Source organism: Branchiostoma belcheri, unplaced genomic scaffold (genome assembly GCF_001625305.1).
Source record: "Branchiostoma belcheri isolate BF01 breed outbred unplaced genomic scaffold, Haploidv18h27 scaffold13, whole genome shotgun sequence".
Lineage (NCBI taxonomy): Eukaryota > Metazoa > Chordata > Leptocardii > Amphioxiformes > Branchiostomatidae > Branchiostoma > Branchiostoma belcheri.
Window position 1 is genome coordinate 4,441,958 of NW_017802713.1, and position 17,086 is coordinate 4,459,043.

The 17,086-nt window shown below is 41.0% G+C and overlaps 2 protein-coding genes across 2 annotated transcripts in view; one reads left to right on the top strand and one right to left on the bottom strand.

The window, feature by feature from the left end:
- Window positions 1-6,311, bottom strand: part of LOC109463977 (replication factor C subunit 4-like) — a 15,251-nt gene extending 8,940 nt beyond the window's left edge. Inside the window, exons 1-8 of the mRNA XM_019760896.1 lie at window positions 6,158-6,311; window positions 4,768-4,828; window positions 4,265-4,343; window positions 3,555-3,634; window positions 2,106-2,166; window positions 1,601-1,659; window positions 929-998; window positions 693-766 (exon numbers count right to left, since the gene is read on the bottom strand). Of these exons, the coding sequence (XP_019616455.1) occupies window positions 693-766; window positions 929-998; window positions 1,601-1,659; window positions 2,106-2,166; window positions 3,555-3,634; window positions 4,265-4,343; window positions 4,768-4,828; window positions 6,158-6,224 (551 nt within the window). The 5' untranslated portion in view covers window positions 6,225-6,311. The remainder of the gene's footprint in view (window positions 1-692; window positions 767-928; window positions 999-1,600; window positions 1,660-2,105; window positions 2,167-3,554; window positions 3,635-4,264; window positions 4,344-4,767; window positions 4,829-6,157) is intronic.
- Window positions 6,312-6,482: 171 nt separating this feature from the next.
- LOC109463986 (general transcription factor IIF subunit 2-like) lies at window positions 6,483-16,432 on the top strand. Its single transcript, XM_019760903.1, has 9 exons — window positions 6,483-6,623; window positions 7,768-7,838; window positions 8,936-8,960; window positions 9,466-9,607; window positions 11,796-11,822; window positions 12,114-12,195; window positions 12,749-12,848; window positions 14,016-14,159; window positions 15,710-16,432. The coding sequence occupies exons 1-9, from the start codon at window positions 6,561-6,563 to the stop codon at window positions 15,836-15,838; spliced, it is 783 nt and encodes a 260-aa protein (XP_019616462.1). The 5' UTR covers window positions 6,483-6,560; the 3' UTR covers window positions 15,839-16,432.
- The last annotated feature ends 654 nt before the right edge of the window (window positions 16,433-17,086 follow it).

The following is a 17,086-nucleotide window of genomic DNA, read 5'->3' on the forward strand; positions in this document are numbered from 1 at the left end:
GGGCAGTTCCAAATTCTCAACAGTTCAGTGCGAGCCGACAGCTTACCTTGACAGGAAAGAGAGCGTAGCGGTCCGGGAAGTTGAAGGTAGACGCACATGGGCCAGAGGGGGGGAGGGGGCGAGTACTGCCGAGGCGGCGAACGCAGCGATCCGCCGGTTGTTGACGAATAAGTCCGGTGGTTAGGGACGGCGAAGAGTCCGAACACCGCTGCCACCAGTGTAAGTTCCGTATACTTAGCAGACAAGGAGGCCAGACGATGAGTAGTGTGGAGCTGAATCTATTCTGCTGTAGACAATACACAGCTTTCCATGTGCTCTAGTTCACCCCCGGGTTGGAATGGTATGGGCCAACCCGGGGGTGTTCTATTTCAGCTACTTACACTATCTTCCAGATACCAGTAGTAGCATTTGGACACACCAGAGCATGCCCCTAGTCTTTTGTGAAATTAGGCATGGTGTGTATTTTATCTATAAAATCCTTAAATAACAAATTGTAAAAACATCAATTCCGTCTGAATCCGGTATTGAAATTTGAAAGTGGCACACTTGACGAAAGTCATTCGAATTATTCTATGGAAGCCCATGTGATAATCAAATAGAACCCCGTGTGATACCACTAGCTATCACACAGACCAGAACACCTGTATTTAATGTAATTGCGGCCCAGGTATGAGATAAACTACAATACCTACCTGCTGATGTAGTTACAGATGAGACAGAAGCGGGTAGTTTTAGTCTCCTTCTCCATTGTTCTCCTTAAGGATGCCTGACAAATAAGAGACATTTAATGCTTTCTATATACACTTGATATGTCATAACATCATTTTTGTGCTTAAAATTCCTGTATTATAACATTGTTTGAATCTCGTTTGAAATTTGAATCTAAGAAGTTGCCTTTTGTACGGCTACCTTAGTTGCCAATCCTTACCTGTGCTGCACCTGTCATAGAGTCTGCCTCATCCAGGATGATGATTTTGAAAGGTGGGCACGGACGACCACTGAAACAGAATGGATTGTTATCAGCTTAAAACTTCCTTATGTGTTGGTAGAAGTCATTCTAAAACAGGTTTAAACTGTAATTCTCCATACAAAAATTTGGTAATGTCACAAAAGTGGTGGATTGCTCATTCCTTGAGCAGAACAGCCCCAAATTACACGTAGGTAATTCCAATTTCCAATGTTGGGAATAACAGTTCAAACCTGTTTCAGAATGTGTTGTTGAAGCCATGCAGCGAACCTATCTTAGCATGACATTGTACTCCTATAACACACCCATGCATTAAGTATGAGAACTTTTCTATGAACTTTACACAAAGCTCAGTTTTCTATAGCTTTGTTACTGATAGTTACACAATGTGAGTTGTACTTCTTTCTTTCTTGGGACTCACCACGCTACACTATTCCCCTCCAATGTACTAGTAATGTACTAGCAATGTTTGTTTTGATGTTGGTTGTGGTTAGATAAATGTGTAACTCTTTCTGAAAATAAACACCTGTGGCAAAATTTTAAAACTCGACTTGACTTTTTTTTTTAAATTTAAAAAACTAAAACACAACTATGTTGGATCCATGAAGGTTCATTTATAGTAGTTTCACTTACTCAGGCCTTATTCCTGATGCCGACAGCTGAGAAAATGTCTTCACCTTGTCACGAACCACCTGCAATACAGAGAAAGGTCAGTAGGGGGAGTAAAATTTTGGTCAAGGTAACCTTTTAGACAGGTAATCTTGGAGAATGCTTGTAACCCACCCATTGTTACCTCCACGAAAAATTGAGGTATTGTTTTGGTATGTCTGTGTGTGTGTGTGTGTGTCTGTGTTTCCGCATGCATCTTAGTTCAAGTTTTAATGGACCTGGTTCCAGGGTTCAGTCTGTTCCTGAGGGGGAAAGCCATTAATCAAGTCTACATCTGGTAGCTATTTTCACAGGTGTTTTTCATTACATGACCTCCTTGACAGCTGATGTTGTGTCCCTTGCACGAAAATGAAAGACTTGCAGACACCATTGTGGATGAGAAGAGGACGCCGTCACCATCACACACGATCTAAACATTTCATGGAGGTCCGAAATCTCTGAATTTGTGTCGTAAGTTGTGTTCTCTCACCTGGATACCTCTCTCATCAGAGGCATTCAGCTCCAGAACTCTCTGCTTCATCAGTGCTGGTCTGTTAGGACATACAAAACAGAAGGATACATGTAAACTACTTATTACAGTGAGAAGGCTATTACAGAGGACAGTTCCATTTAGGCCACACCAAGTACATTTTATGGATGACGTCCGCGCGCGCATTGATTTTGGCCTGTTCCTAGAAAAAAAACCAAGAAATTCCACTTCCTTTAACTATGACCAAAGAGTCACGACAGTGCCGCAAATCGTTACATTGGCGTGAAACCCGTAACGCGAAGTGGGTAGCGGGCCTGCAAAAAATGTGATTAAAGAAACAGGACAGGAAGACAACTGCTGTTCCACCTGACTTATTGCTGTTTTGATGATGAATAAAAGACTTCTTGCTTGTTACACTGTGTCACCTCATTCAATTTGTGTCCTAACCTTTGTCGTCTCTTAGTATATTTCTAGTCTAGGCATCTTGTTTTTTAGGGCCCTTCTTGTTTTTTTTTTGCCCTCTCGCATTAGATTTAGGGTCTCCAAAGGACGTCATCCATAAAATTTACTTGGTGTGGCCTTATACAACATTGCAGTATCTACATGTAACTTCCTGAGTCTAACAAGGTTTATTTTCATTATTTGTTACAATTACAAGAAAACATGTTCTACTAGAACAAGAAAAGAGAAACCAGAGATTTTGGGCAAGTATTTGTGTTTTTTTGACATACAAGTTCACCCCATTTCCTGTGTCTGACCTTTCGTCTTTCTGTCATACTGCAATTCAATCTTCCCCACCCACATGCTGTCAACCTTCTCTCAGGCTCAACCTGTTTCCTGTGTCTGACCTTTAGACCTGTCAATCTTATAACCATGTGCTGTCAACACACAAGCCCACTGCTCAGCTACCCAAAACAATAGACAAACCTGTCCAAGCCCGGCCACCCAGGGGACCAAAGAAAAGTGACCACCTTGGACAGGTGGTCTCCTTGAAGAGGGTCACCTCACAACATGACTGAGACATAAATGGTTTTCAAGTCGAGATATTCTAATGTCAAATGCTGTAAATGCATGTGGGGAGGGCGGAACAATTTACCTCAAACAAAAACATCATCCAGCAGTCAAGGAAAACTGGCTGGTCTCTCCGTGATTTCTCATTAGTTATCATCAATAATCAACATGATCGAAAATGATGTGGTCACCATGGGCAGGTATCGGGCCTTGAGCGGACCAAACTCAGGGCGGTCACAGTCGTGTTGGCCAGGTGGTCACCTTGGACAGGTTGCTTAATGTTTGCATCAATGGGGAAATTTTTTGTGACTGACAAAAAGCGGTCACCATGGACAGGTGGCCTGCTTGTAGAGGTGGTCATCTTGGCAGGTTTGACTGTACTTCTGTATCTAACAGTGTTAAAGCAGGGCTCTAAGATATATAAGAATAAGAGGTTACCCAAAGAGTTCCCTTGCAGCAGCCAGGATGGTGGAAGTCTTTCCTGTACCAGGAGGTCCATACAACAGTAGGTTGGGCAGCTGGGGTGAACAATCAGTGCATAAATGTGCATGTTTGTCACATACATGTAGCAACAGATAGAAAATTGTAAGGTAATGCTAATGGATAGTACTAGTGCAGGTCTCAAGTACACTACTCAACTTGAACCACTCAATGAGTAAGGTAAGTATTGTACACATTATTAGTTAATTACATGTAGTTAGAATCCTTCCTAACCTTATGATGTATAAGGCAGTGCCCATCTCTGTTTCTATAGCCCTTGAGCCCATAGTTGAGCAAGCACTATTGTAGGGGCCTTGTCTACACACAAAAAACATGGGGTCGTGTGGCGTAGCGGCAAAGCGCTTGACTCGGAACCAAGAGGTCCCGGGTTCGAGTCCTGACATGTCACCAATCTTGTGCCCTTGGGGAAGGCACTTTACACGACTTTCCTCACTTCGCTCAGGTGAAAATGATTATTGTATTGTCCCCTGTGTTGGTGGCGGTATTAACATAACTTGAAAAAACTTGAGTGTGCCGTCACCACATCTTGTGATTACATGTTGGAATATAAAAAAAAACATTTGAATGCTAAAAGTTACACGTCAAGAAGCTTTGACACTTGAAACAACAGCAAACAAATGAAGGCAAAAATGAAGGAATATTCTCACATCAGCTCCTTGTAAGGATTTCTTGAGAACGGCCACAACTTCCTCCTGGAAGGCGACGTCATCCACCGTACGCGGGCGGCTGGAAAAGTAATATAGAGACTAGAGTCGATACATTTCTAACAAGGAATCAAGGATTTCAGACTTCTGAGAAGTTTGGAAAGTTCTTCATTCTATCTTTGGCTTCTTGAATTCCCCCATGTTGATCTCTAATTCCTGCTGGCTCCCGACGAGAACCATTTGTTGTGTCAATATAGACCTTTATGACCACTAGTCAATCTGCCTGTCAATCTTTCCCCCACTCATGTGCTGTCAACCTACTCTCTCTGGACAGACATATACAAACCCACAACATACATGTATGTACATGTAGCTCAGTCACCGTAAACATGTCAATACTTCTATAACTAGAGGTAAAACTGGTGTGCTTTAGTGTAGTTACAAACAAGTTATATGTAGTTAACAAACAACTAGACAGAAACTTCACTACTGACTGGCATACTTACTATTTCTCCACCCATGGTGCATTGGGCTGCCTTCTCTCTTTGCTGGATCCTGGTTTGGCATCTGAAAGTATAAACACATGGAGAACATTTCAGTACTCACAAGTAGCGAGTAGTGTAACTCTCATGTACTGCTAAGACAGTAATGATCAGTAAGAGATCAGTACGAAGAATTGTTAGGAAGCACAAGTACTTGTCTGTATACATATAGAATACAACATGGGGTATTCCGTATCGCCGGAGGCATCAGCCCGACTGCGGCTGTCGGACGATCCGACTTGCGGGAGGGAGGGAACCGAGAGCGATGCGGAATACACCGTGTTGTATTTTATTTATGTCATACCCACCCAAGAAAACGCGCCTTTCAATGCAAAATGAGCCAAAATTTGGTGTCCCTAAACTAAAAAATGCAACAACATCAATTCCAATTGTCCAAATTCTGTATTTAAATTTCAAATTTTCGTACCGTAAAGTACGGCCCGGTCTGGAACCCGTTATCGAACGTTATCGCGGCCCAGGTATGATATAGATATAGAATACAACACGGTGTATTCCGTATCGCCCGAGGTACCAGCCCGACCGCGCGTCGGATCGCCCGACGGCCGAAGGCCGGAGGGAGATCCGATCCACGGGAGGACTGGGACCGAGGGTGATGCGGAATACACCGTGTTGTATTTTATTTATGTCATACCCACCCAAGGAAACGCACCTTTCAATGCGAAAAGAGCGAAAATTTTGGTCCCTAAACCCAAAAAATGAGACAACATCAGTTCCAACGTCCGGATTCTGTATTCGAATTTGGAAATCGGTGCACGCGGTTAGGCTGAAATGCGTTCGAATCGTTCTATGGAACATTTGGAAGCCCCGGGCTGTACGCGTTAAGAACCCCCGGGCCGTACCGCTAGTTATCACACGGGCCGGAACACCCGTATCGAACGTAATCGCGGCCCAGGTAGGACATAAAGAGTAATACAGCTGTGACAGTGCAACTGCAATATTAAAATGTTACTAGAATGCGACTGTCAGTAACTTTTTAGTAACTGTCAGTAACATTGCATAATTTTCTACACTGATAGTTTGCTACTTAGGTTTAATTCAAAGAGATTTGATGCTCCTTGGTTATCTAGAGCCACTCCATCTCCAATCTTGGTTTGGAGGCATGGCTGCTAACCACTGGACTATGTACGCTACGTTACCTACGTTTCTTGTTTACGTCTACGTCTAGTGTTTTCCTTGACGTGATCTCTATGAGCTACGTTTCACAGGATTCAACCTTGTGCTAAATTTATAGCAACAGGTATTACACTACAGAAGTGGGGAGGGGGGCAAAGCGTAAGACTGCTAGCTAGCTGGACTTTTATCGCAGATAAGGCTGTATTTTAGTAACCCATACCTGACAAAGATTTGTCCTTCTTCGACTTCAGTCCAGCGGAGCTCCCTCCCTTCAGAAACGCCTGCATTGTGGCCTGTTACTTCGACTAGAGGCCGCCTTTTTTACTTCAAGAACTAACTACGCACAGAAAATGTTTCCCGCCAAATCTTTGTCAACTGGGGTCAGAGGTTAAATGATATATTTTCTTTTTGCAAACATTTCCATATTTATGATACTACATGTATATATGATCATCTCATTTAATAAACTATCCACTGACTTTCTAGAGGTTACAATTTCGTAAAATATAAAAAACGGTCGTTTAGCAGTGTCAAAGGGTAGAGGTCAGAGGTGAAACGCGCAGTTTTGCACTTGCATCTTGTGATATTTTTTGTCCGGTGTTTTCTAATATTTTACAGAAGATATGGAGAAGAAAAGTAGCGACTTGGACTGCAAGGGATCCAGTAACAACCTGTGGCTTGTGAAGGTTTGTTCCGATGTGCCGATTGTTGTGATTGTGTGAAAATAACCGCCCTCAACTGGAGGCTGGAAGAGAAAAATTATTTTGATAAGATCACATCTCCAGCACACTTAGGCCACACTGATTTAATTTTATGGATGACATCCGCGCGCGCATTGAGGTAGCAGGTCACAGTATTAATGGGCGACCGCCGGGGACGATGACGCGGGTATAGAAAGTAGTGCAGCGAATATTCTTGAAGGCTGGGTAGAAAGCCTGATAAGAGCGTCAGCCAGATGTAAATTGTGCTGTGTGGTGTAGGAATGTATCGAGTTTGAGACTGTATGATTTGAATTGTGAAGGTTTTGCAGTTCGTGTATAAATGCGCCGTATTGCGCAACTGGCTTTCCGGGTGAGTCGGCTGCAGTTCAGGTCACGTCCGTAGGAGGCGATTTCAAAGTGTACGTTACGAGCAGATACGCCGACAGGATTTTTTGGTTTCTAGATATTTTGTAGTTTGTACCTTCTTCTGAAACATATTCGATTTTCGTATTTGTGAAATGCACCCTGCTATAATTTTTACCGCGTCGAAGTGAGTCATCTTGGGGTCCTTAACTGTAGAAATCCCCATAGGGCGAAAACTGATTTTCGCCTGTCGCCCTCAAAAAAAAAAAAGATTACGTCCGCCGAGGCTCTGGCCTGGGTAGTCCATGGTAGTTAGCGACAATACGGAGCCGGGCACCCAGGCTATTGAATTCGAAGCTCCGCGACTCAAGAAAGTACATAAGTACAGTACCGATTCATAAATGCCGCAAAAAGCCAGCATGTCGTATACGTTGCTAAGTACTGACGCAAATTCACAAAACCAGCTTTGTATTCCTGTAGTTTAGTAGCATTTTTATTTTTGGCCGGAATTTGTTTTTAATTCGCCCGCACGCACTAGTTTGGGGGTCTTCAGAGGATGTCAACCATAAAATTAAATCGGTGTGGCCTTATTGAAAATGAAAGGATCTTCTTCCCGGTGTGAGTGGTTCAAACCATTATAAGTCCGGTCTTATGCAGCTTTTACTTAGCAGATATAAGATATCTAATTAAAGAAGGTGGTTTACACTGGTTATGCGAAATACAAACATTTGATTCTCACCAGTCCCTGGTATGTTTGATGTTCCAGGTGCCAAAGTACATGTCTAACAAATGGATGACAGTGGAGGATGGAGAGGTGGGCACACTCAAGATCAACAGGTGATGTTACTCATTATGACACTACAAATTTAAACTACAGCAACATTTAAAAGCCTCCTACAAGCATACATACAAACATTGTAGCCTGGGTTCCAAACCCAATCACAGTCACACTGCACTGGACACAAAGTACCAGGCCAACTGAGATACTTTGTGTCCAGTGTGCTATGGGTTTGGAACCCAGGCTAAAACATTGTGGATACAAATTACACACATATACAAGTACATGGATAAATCAACATGTTGAGTTTAATGTATTGTTTACAAATAGTTACTAATTCTAAGGTCTAAACATTCTTGATGTATTTGCCATATGTACCTAACACTAGTATAGATTATAATATAGTGTAACAGACTAACAATCGGTTTGAAGCACTTCAGTAGTAGTAGGTTGACTACTTTAGTAGGACGATTAATATTCACCTGAATATTCACCTGAATCCAGGCCATTAGGTACCCTTACTGGGTAACGAGGCCGTCTTCGTGGTGTAGACAGTTTGGGCATTCAGTAGGAGAAGACGTATCCGTATCTATCAGGGTGATCCTTCCACTCTATAGCCAACTTGGTCTTGAATACATTTACTTAGCTGCTGTTTACTGTGGCTGGTGACAGTTTATTCCAAATTGGGGTTGTTCTTGCAGGGAAGAAGTTAGACCTGGGTCCATTTGATTTTTGTACCTGGTACTTGTAGGCATGTCCTGTAGTCTTTTTCGATAAACTGGGCATGAACATTGACCTGTTACAGAGGTTACAGTGATTTTCTGTCCGCAGTTTATCAAATCCATGTGAGATCTTGTACAACTCAATCACATCGGCTCTCAGCCTACGGAAGTACAGTGTTGGTAATCCCAATACTCTTAGTCTGTCGGGGTATGGCAGATGTGAAATGGATTGCATTTTAGGTAGATTTTGCAAGGTGGCTAGTTTTTAGTAAATATCTCTAAGGAGAATGATGCATTTTGTACATGTGTAAGGTAAATCAAATGAATGTTTTTTCTACCCATGGCATGAATGTGCTTGCCATCATTGGTCATGGTCATCTCACATGTACATGTAGCTCATCTACCTGATTCTAAATTTATTATTTTTTATTTAGGAGACCAGGAGCTCCCAAGCCAGAGGTATGAAGTTGCTTTTAGATTTCTAAATCTTGTAACTATTTTATGGATCAGTTTATTTGAGGACATTATTGTTAGTACATCTATCTAAATGCAGTTAAAAGTTCTAGTTTTTGCATATCTTTAACACATTGTACTTCTAGGTATTGAAGTATTGTTTTGGGTGGCTGAGTTTATGGGTTTGTCTCTCTGTCTAGTCTAATTGCTTCAATTGCATGGTGGGTGGGAGGTGATTTTGACAGATGATTGAAACGTGATAGGAAGGTCAAGCTTGAAGGTGACACAGCACACAGGTTTGAGTATGTGTAAGTCAGGAAATGGTGTAATAACTGATTGAATTACATCATACAATTCCTGTACCTTCACAAATACCTATTTCCTGGAGGTCTCTGAACTTGAGGGTCATGAAAACCCAAAATACATTCCGAAGAAGTCTAAGTAAAATGTCAGATTGCTTGCTGAAAAAAGAAGTGTTTGTAATTGATATTCCTTTTCTTTTGCTTCCCAGGTTATTTTCTCCTTGAAGGAGGATCTTGCCCAGAGGGATGATGGGAAGGGTTGTTCGGAGGCGCCGCGCGAGCACAAGTTCGTCCTGTCTGGCACGGCGGGGCAGCCAATGGGAGTCTTCTCACAGACATCTGGATCAGCTGGTAGGAACGGGGAATGGGAGAATTTCTCTCTGCTTTTGAGACCCATTTAAAGTAGCAAGGGTTTGTTATATGAGTGTTTTGAAGGTTACCATGAAACAAACCGTGCTGTCTGTTGCACTAGCTATGGCTTTCATGTTGCTTTTAAATTGCAAGGTCCTCACGTAATCTACATGTATTGCTGCGTACTGGTACAGAACCATGAATTCCATATATTTTTCCAGTAGGTACATGTCCAAAATAAAGGTACATCAATGTGCCAGTACTGTACAAAAAATGTACATGTACCTGACTAGACTTATGCTGAAGTATATACCAGTAATTCTTGTTTACTTACTTTGTTAGTGATGTTACTGAAAACTTTGTGGCTATTAAACGTCTGTACCAGTAGTATCTAAACTTTTGTACTGGTCTTCTATAAAACTACTAATCTATAATTTTTTCTTCTATACCGGTACCTGTACCTAAACCTTTGTACCTGTACCTGTACCTAAACTTCTGTACTGGTACCCAAACCTCTGTACATGTACCTAACCCTCTGTAGCTATATCTGTACCTGATGTTTCGTTTATGAAAGGTACTGGAGGTATCCTTCCTTCTCGAAAGATGATGGTAGCACTCTGGTATAGGTACACAGTGCTGATATATCCTGTCTTTTTCAATTCTTCATTGAACTGAATGATGTGAGCAGGTTGGATTTCCGTCTTTGTTTTCTGTGTGTGTTTGTGTGTTGATTTGTTGACGGGGTGAAGTGAGCGCCCCTCGAAAACCCCGCAGGGAGTTTACCCCCGATGTCTTACCCCGCCACCATAAACTTGTGTTCTCTGGAGTTTCCAATCAGTCGCTCATGGTCTTCTCTCAAACCAAGAGAGGTGAGCACACATGTATAGACCAGGGCTGGGCACAGTTGTACTTTTTACCATATATGTGTATGTGTGCTCTGTATGGACTTTATAGTGTAACTTATAAAAGCGTTTTCTTACACGGTCCATGAGGTTCCGCCAATGTTATACAGTCCTTGAAACTTTTCCTCCTATTGCCCCATGCAGCACTGTCCCAAAAATAAATTTCAATTGTCCTGAAGTGAGGATGAACTGTTTTTTTTTTATTATTATATGACTTCAACTTGAAGTCAACTTTATTTTTGCACTTGATCCCAGGCCACACTATCATTGCAGAGTAGACAGGAAATTCGGGGGGACTTTTCCAGGTCCAAAAGCCGGGACGTGTGCCTGATAAACAAAAGAAGGGCTGACATTCTGATGCTGATTATTTTTCTAATTGTCCCAAAAATGTCCCAAAGTGTCCTTTTTGTTGTCCCAGCCTAAATTTTAGTGGTCAGTGGCCATTGGACCACCTTTAATTTCTAGGCCTGGTTCAAGTCAGCCTGAAATTTTTCCTGTCATCAGGCCACACCAATTTAATTTGTTGGTTCTCGGATTCGCCTCTTCGTTTTTTTCTGATTTGCAAAAAAAAATCAACTGAAAAATGCTCATGTTTTGCCCCCAACAGTTGAGGAAAGTCCTTTTCTTCCTAGTTGTTACAGTTTTTCCATCTATCATTGCAGTGGTTTGATTAAAAGTTCAAAATTCAATGTTTAAATTTTAACCCAGCCTTTTGTGTTGACTTCATGGCTCATTCCATAGCATTTAAGCCTATAATAGGATGCCTAGACCTGTTTTTATTTTTATATTTTTTCGCCCTGTCGCTTCATATTTTTTCTGAAAAAATCAGACAACCAACAAATTAAATTGGTGTGGCCTCAAGTTAAATTTTGACCCTCTGAAATGCTATTTTTTTGCATTTTAATGGGCAAATTTTTAGACGAAGCTTAGTTTAATGACATCTCTTTCCACATCTTTCCACACTGGTTTTTGTCTGTTCTTGTCTGTCATGAGTGGTAAAATTCAGTCAGAAAGATGGCTAGAACACTGCACCCACAAATGTTTAAAATTTTTCATCCAAAGCTCTTGAGCTTCTCAACTATGAAAGTGTTTTGTTTCATGAACACGTATCACATTCTATACTACATGAAGTTCACTCAGTCATTCTTGATACCGGTACCTTCTTAAGGCCTTGTCACGGCTATAACAAAATTTGGTAAAAAGTTGAGAAAGTGCACATTCACAGAGTAATGACGTTTCAAATGCTGTTATATTGTTTTAACAATGATTTTTTTTTCTGTTCATAGCTGATGAGGCAGGCTCCTCATCAAATGGTGAGTATCTGTCTATCTGTCTAACAGTATGCTTTTGTTTTTGAATTATAAAATTATATTTTGAAGTATTGTTTTGAGTTGCTGAGCTGTGGGGTCGTGTGTCTGCTTGTCTGTGTAGAGTAGGTTGACAGCACATGGGTGGGGGGAGATTGACAGGCAGAGTGACTGGAGGTCAAGGCTATCAGAATCTGGCTGGGTAGCAAACAGGAATTAGCGGTGAACATGGAAGAGTTCAGGAGGGACTTGTGTACTTTCTGGAAGTCTAAAATCTTTGATTTTTCTTTGTTTTAGGAGCCTTGGCTTTGGAAGGGAAGGTGGCACATAGAGTGGACTGCCGACCGGTAGGGGGAGAGCACTACATGAAGCTGAAAAGGTTAGTTTGATAAACTGTGTGACGTTCCTACTATCTTAGTGGTTTATCCAGTCAAGTGTGGTTCTGTTAGTAGATTCACACAAACCAGGGCTTGAAATCCTTTTTTCTGCATGCCTGCACCGCTGAATTACCTGCACCAGACAAATTTTACCCGCAGTGCACCACTGAGACTTTGAAAAGTATGGGTCATACTAAAAACTGTTCAGAAGCTATTGCAATTCTTTTATACTATATAGGTGGTAACAGTCAAGACAGCAAATAAAAATCCACATAGTACACATCAGCTGATACACGTACATGTATAAACCAAGTACATGGACCAGTGCAGGTTACTAGTGGGTACAGGTGGACATTAGAAGTACCTGCACAGCCCCAATTTTACCAGCACAAGCCTGCATGTTCACCCAGTATTTCACGCTCTCAGATAACATGATTGTGAATCAAAGAAACAAGGGTGTTATTTTACAATACTGTCAGATAATAATTTTTGGAAGTAAAAATTGCACACTACTTCAGAGTATACAATAAAGTGTATATGGATGTCATCTTACAGATTACAAGTTTTGGATGCAATAACACCAATGAGAACCACCATGGCACTAGACAGGGCTGTCACAAACAACTACAAACCTGTGGCCAACCATCCCAACAATGTGAGTATGATGACAGTGGGGGGTTATCCTTTCTTATAAATGTTGCAAAGCACTAAAATGTGGCATAGAAGATGATGATGAAGTTAATCCATTCTGTGATGTAATTCAATCAGGCATTTCCCCTATGATCATATAATGCAGTTCCTTTTTTTAGAAAGGCCCCAAAACTCTTCCAATAAGTTTGAAATCTCAGACTTTTTGCTTGTCATTTGTGGTAGAATTTTCCTGATTTGCTGTGTCGTACTTCCCTGTTCTTGTGGTTGACAACACAGCGATTTCAACTACGAGGTGTTTTCCCCACTTACCCACCCCCTACTTCCTACTTCAATCGTTACAAGTTAGAGTAGCTTTGTAGCTGCTATAATGACTGAATTTCATTCAGCAAGTCTTCGTACTGTGCCCTTTTTCTGTCGACTGCATCACGGGCATTTTGTTCAAAAGGTACAGTAAGTTCTACAAGAGATAATAGATATACAGTCAAACCTGTCTATAGTGGTCACTCAAGGGACTGGCCAAAATTGACCACTATGACCAGGTGACCACTATAGAGAAATGGCGGTTAGTTCCCCCCCCCCCCAAGTGACACATGCTTTCAGTACCATTGAACAAAGATGTATTTATGTCTTTATTCTCAAACATATGAAAACATTCATTGCACAGGTAAGTCTCTTTTCAAATGTAACATTACATGTTATATTCAATTGTTGTTCTTTTGCTTTAGTTGTGGGCTTGAAAAAAAATTATATATCAAAACTGCATGCACTCGACATGATACTCAGTTGATCTACTGGGACTATGAAACCTTCCCACTAAAATATACAAAATCACTGGTTGCCATTTACTGTTCTTGTGTACGTGTAACATCGATGTTACCTACAGAAAACTTGAAAGCGAATCAAGCAACAAAGTTTCTGTCGACTCCAAGCCATGTTTCTTCCGACTGCAAACTCCTTTAATCTAAGCTCCTTCGACCGATAATTCCTTCTCACTCGCTGTCAGTTGAATCACATCCACCTTGTGGAATAAGTTCGACGTCTGTCTTTCCGCTTTTGCCATTGTTTCTCCGCAATCGCCACATTACTAGTACCTGTAATAGATAACATTCTTATGTGACTAAAAATTTCTTACTCTAGAAACTCAGGAAGTCTCACTGTTTTACATGTACAGTTGGAGGTTGAGCGAAGAAAAAAAGAAGACGGGAAGCGAGCACGTGCTGATCCTGAGAAGGTTCAGGAGATGCTGTTCTCTGCCTTTGAGAAGCATCAGTACTACAACATCAAGGATCTGGTCGAGATTACTAAACAGCCTATTGTAAGCAATTCCTATTGTGTCATTTAATTTAGAAGGGGGGTAAACTGAAAATTGAGAAGCATACTATGCTATGCTTAAATAAAGGCATCCAATGCAGTTTTTAGGGCTTGGAAACCCGATTTTTCAAAGTCAATATTCTAGTCCTTTATCTACATCGATACTGAGTTGAAACCACACTATCCCAATGTACATATTGACCCCCAAAAATTCCCAAATTCTGTCTGAAAATTGTTAGTGGAAGGGCTCTGGGCTGATTTTTAGGGTACCATCCAGAAAAGAAAGAACTCGTCAACTTGTTTCTGCAGTTTTACGTGCCGAAAGTATAAAATGCTGACTCAAATGTGCTAATGTGAAGCAGTATGTGTCAATATCACAAAGATCGCCTTATTTAGAACAGGGTTGCATTGGATGCCTTTAATTAACAAATGTTTTACAGTAATCTAGGCAGCTATTGAATCAACTGTGGTATGTTATCAACTCTTTCATTGATAATGAACTTCAATAAGGAACACATTATAATTTCTTGTTTGGCAGAATTTTGTTCTGATTTCCAAAAAGAAATAAAAAACTAGAAAGGCCAATATTTGCTTTGGAGCAAATACAGCGATGGGTTCACCACATTTTACGACATGGCAGGGAAAGAATGGGAAACACAAGGGAAAACAATGATTTACATTGATATAACTATAATATGAAGTAAAATACAACTAAAACAACAGTTGGATAGCTATTCCCTACTTTATTGGTTAGGATTTTTAATTGCATAATGCAAACTGTTGATTTTCAAAATAAAAAAAAACGTCCATGCCCGGCATTCCAATGCTGGAGCAGGAAAGCTTGAAATACCTACCAAAACACTTGAATACAGACATACTGTCAGTATGGAAATGCTTCTGTGCAGGTGTTAATCAAGTTAAATCCCAACAGCCAATCAGCAAGAAGTATAGAGGAAAGCTGCATGCCTATTGGTTGATGCCCTGCATTCCATTCTGATGACTCATGCCCAAACGTGGTAAACAAGGCAGACTAACACAGTAATACATTTGCTATAACACAGCCAAAAAACTCAAATAAAACCATTCTAAAAGCCTGTATCACAATAATTTAAAAAACGCCTAGGGGTATTTGCCCACTGTACCTCCATACCAAATTTCAGGACCTTAGGCCCTAAAATGAAGAAGCTGAATCCATTTAAAGATATGGCAGGAGGAGGAGGAGGAGAAGAAGAAACATCAGAAAAAGCAATATGGTTTCACCACACCACTTCGTGGTGTGGTGAACCCATAAAAAAATGTACCATTCAGATTCTGAATCAACTCCAAAATGCTCAGATTCTGGCATCAACACTTGAAGATAATCCTTAATTTCAAAATGCAGTGTTGTGATTGAAATTTCAAAATTTATTGTTGAAACTATGAGATACATGTAAACTTATTTTGATAGGCCAGGAAACTACATGTACATGAGATACATGTACATGTAAACTTATTTTGATAGGTAAGGAAGTATAAGGGCTGAACATACTAAGTCTTGTATTTTCTCTCTTCCAGCAATACCTGAAGGAGGTTCTGAAGGAGATAGCCACTTACAACCTAAAGGCTCCTCACAAAAACACCTGGGAGCTGAAGCCGGAGTACAGACACTACAAGGGAGGAGAAACACCCATGGAACAGACTTAAACCTTAGACAGACCCACTCATTTCCACCCTTAGCCCTCTTCAGTCCTTATTCCACATTCAGAATCTTCCCTCAAACACTGTTTCAAAAACCAAGTTCAGGAGCAGTGTGATCAGATTCCTTTTGATACAAATCAAATCAAATTTGAGTTAAATTGAGTCAAATTTAACTGCCAACCTGACTGCTAACCTTCTCCCAACTACCAGTTAACCATGACCCAACCTCCTGTTTACATCCAAATGATTTCAACATTTTGAAACTTTTGGCTGTTACTATATAATACATGTAATACATAATACACCAAACACCAGCCAGTCACAGCCAACTTTCCTCCTAACCATGGTTGGGGGAAGTCTGGCAGTTTTGGGTGACCACATGCCTGTAGCCAGGATTTTGAATGGGGGGGTTCTTCCCACTGCTTGAGGGACCAGCGAGCGCCGTAGGCACGAGGCAAGTGCCGAGGGTGCGAGGTTCCTAGGGGGGTATGGGGGTATGCTCCCCAGAAACTTTTGAAAAATGAACCTTCTGAAATGGCATTTCCTGCATTTTTGAGAGGATTTCAAAGAAAACTTCAGAGATGACTTTTTATTCAATGACAAAGTGCTCAGTTTTTCTACGATTCCAGCCCAGGTGATACGATTCAGCCCATCTTTTAAAGAAAAAATCTTGGATAAAAAGTGGACCAAAAAGTGGACCTTTGAGCCTTGTTGGGGGGTTTGTCCGACCCCCCCTGGCTACGGGCATGGACTATATTTGGCTTTGTGGGCCTCCTTCTTGACAGCTTTTGGCCATGAACCTTTTGACTCTAGAGAACCATTCCCATTCCCAGAACTACCAATAGGAGCTCAGGGTCATTTATCATCTGATGGAAGTCAGTCCAATAGGAACTCAGGATTCTCTGTCAATTTAGAGACTCACAATTCTCCTAACTTGAAGTGTTGGCCATCAAGCTTTTAGAGGCCTGACCAGTGGAAGGGCTGCTAAAAGGAGTTAAAATGAAAATATTTAGGTGAAACAACATTATTAAATGAAACTACTGTGGAAAGTACTGATTAATAAGGAGTTACCAAAACATCAGTCAGGTGAATTTTCTTTAGGTTATGTTCCATGTAATGTTATTTTCCTACTACCCCTACATGTACTCTTCTTATTTCTAATGGATTCTATGGCTCATGTTTTTCATAGTGATCACAGGAAAACATTTTGGATAGCACCAAGTTTTATTCAAACTGTTTTTATTACACAGTGGC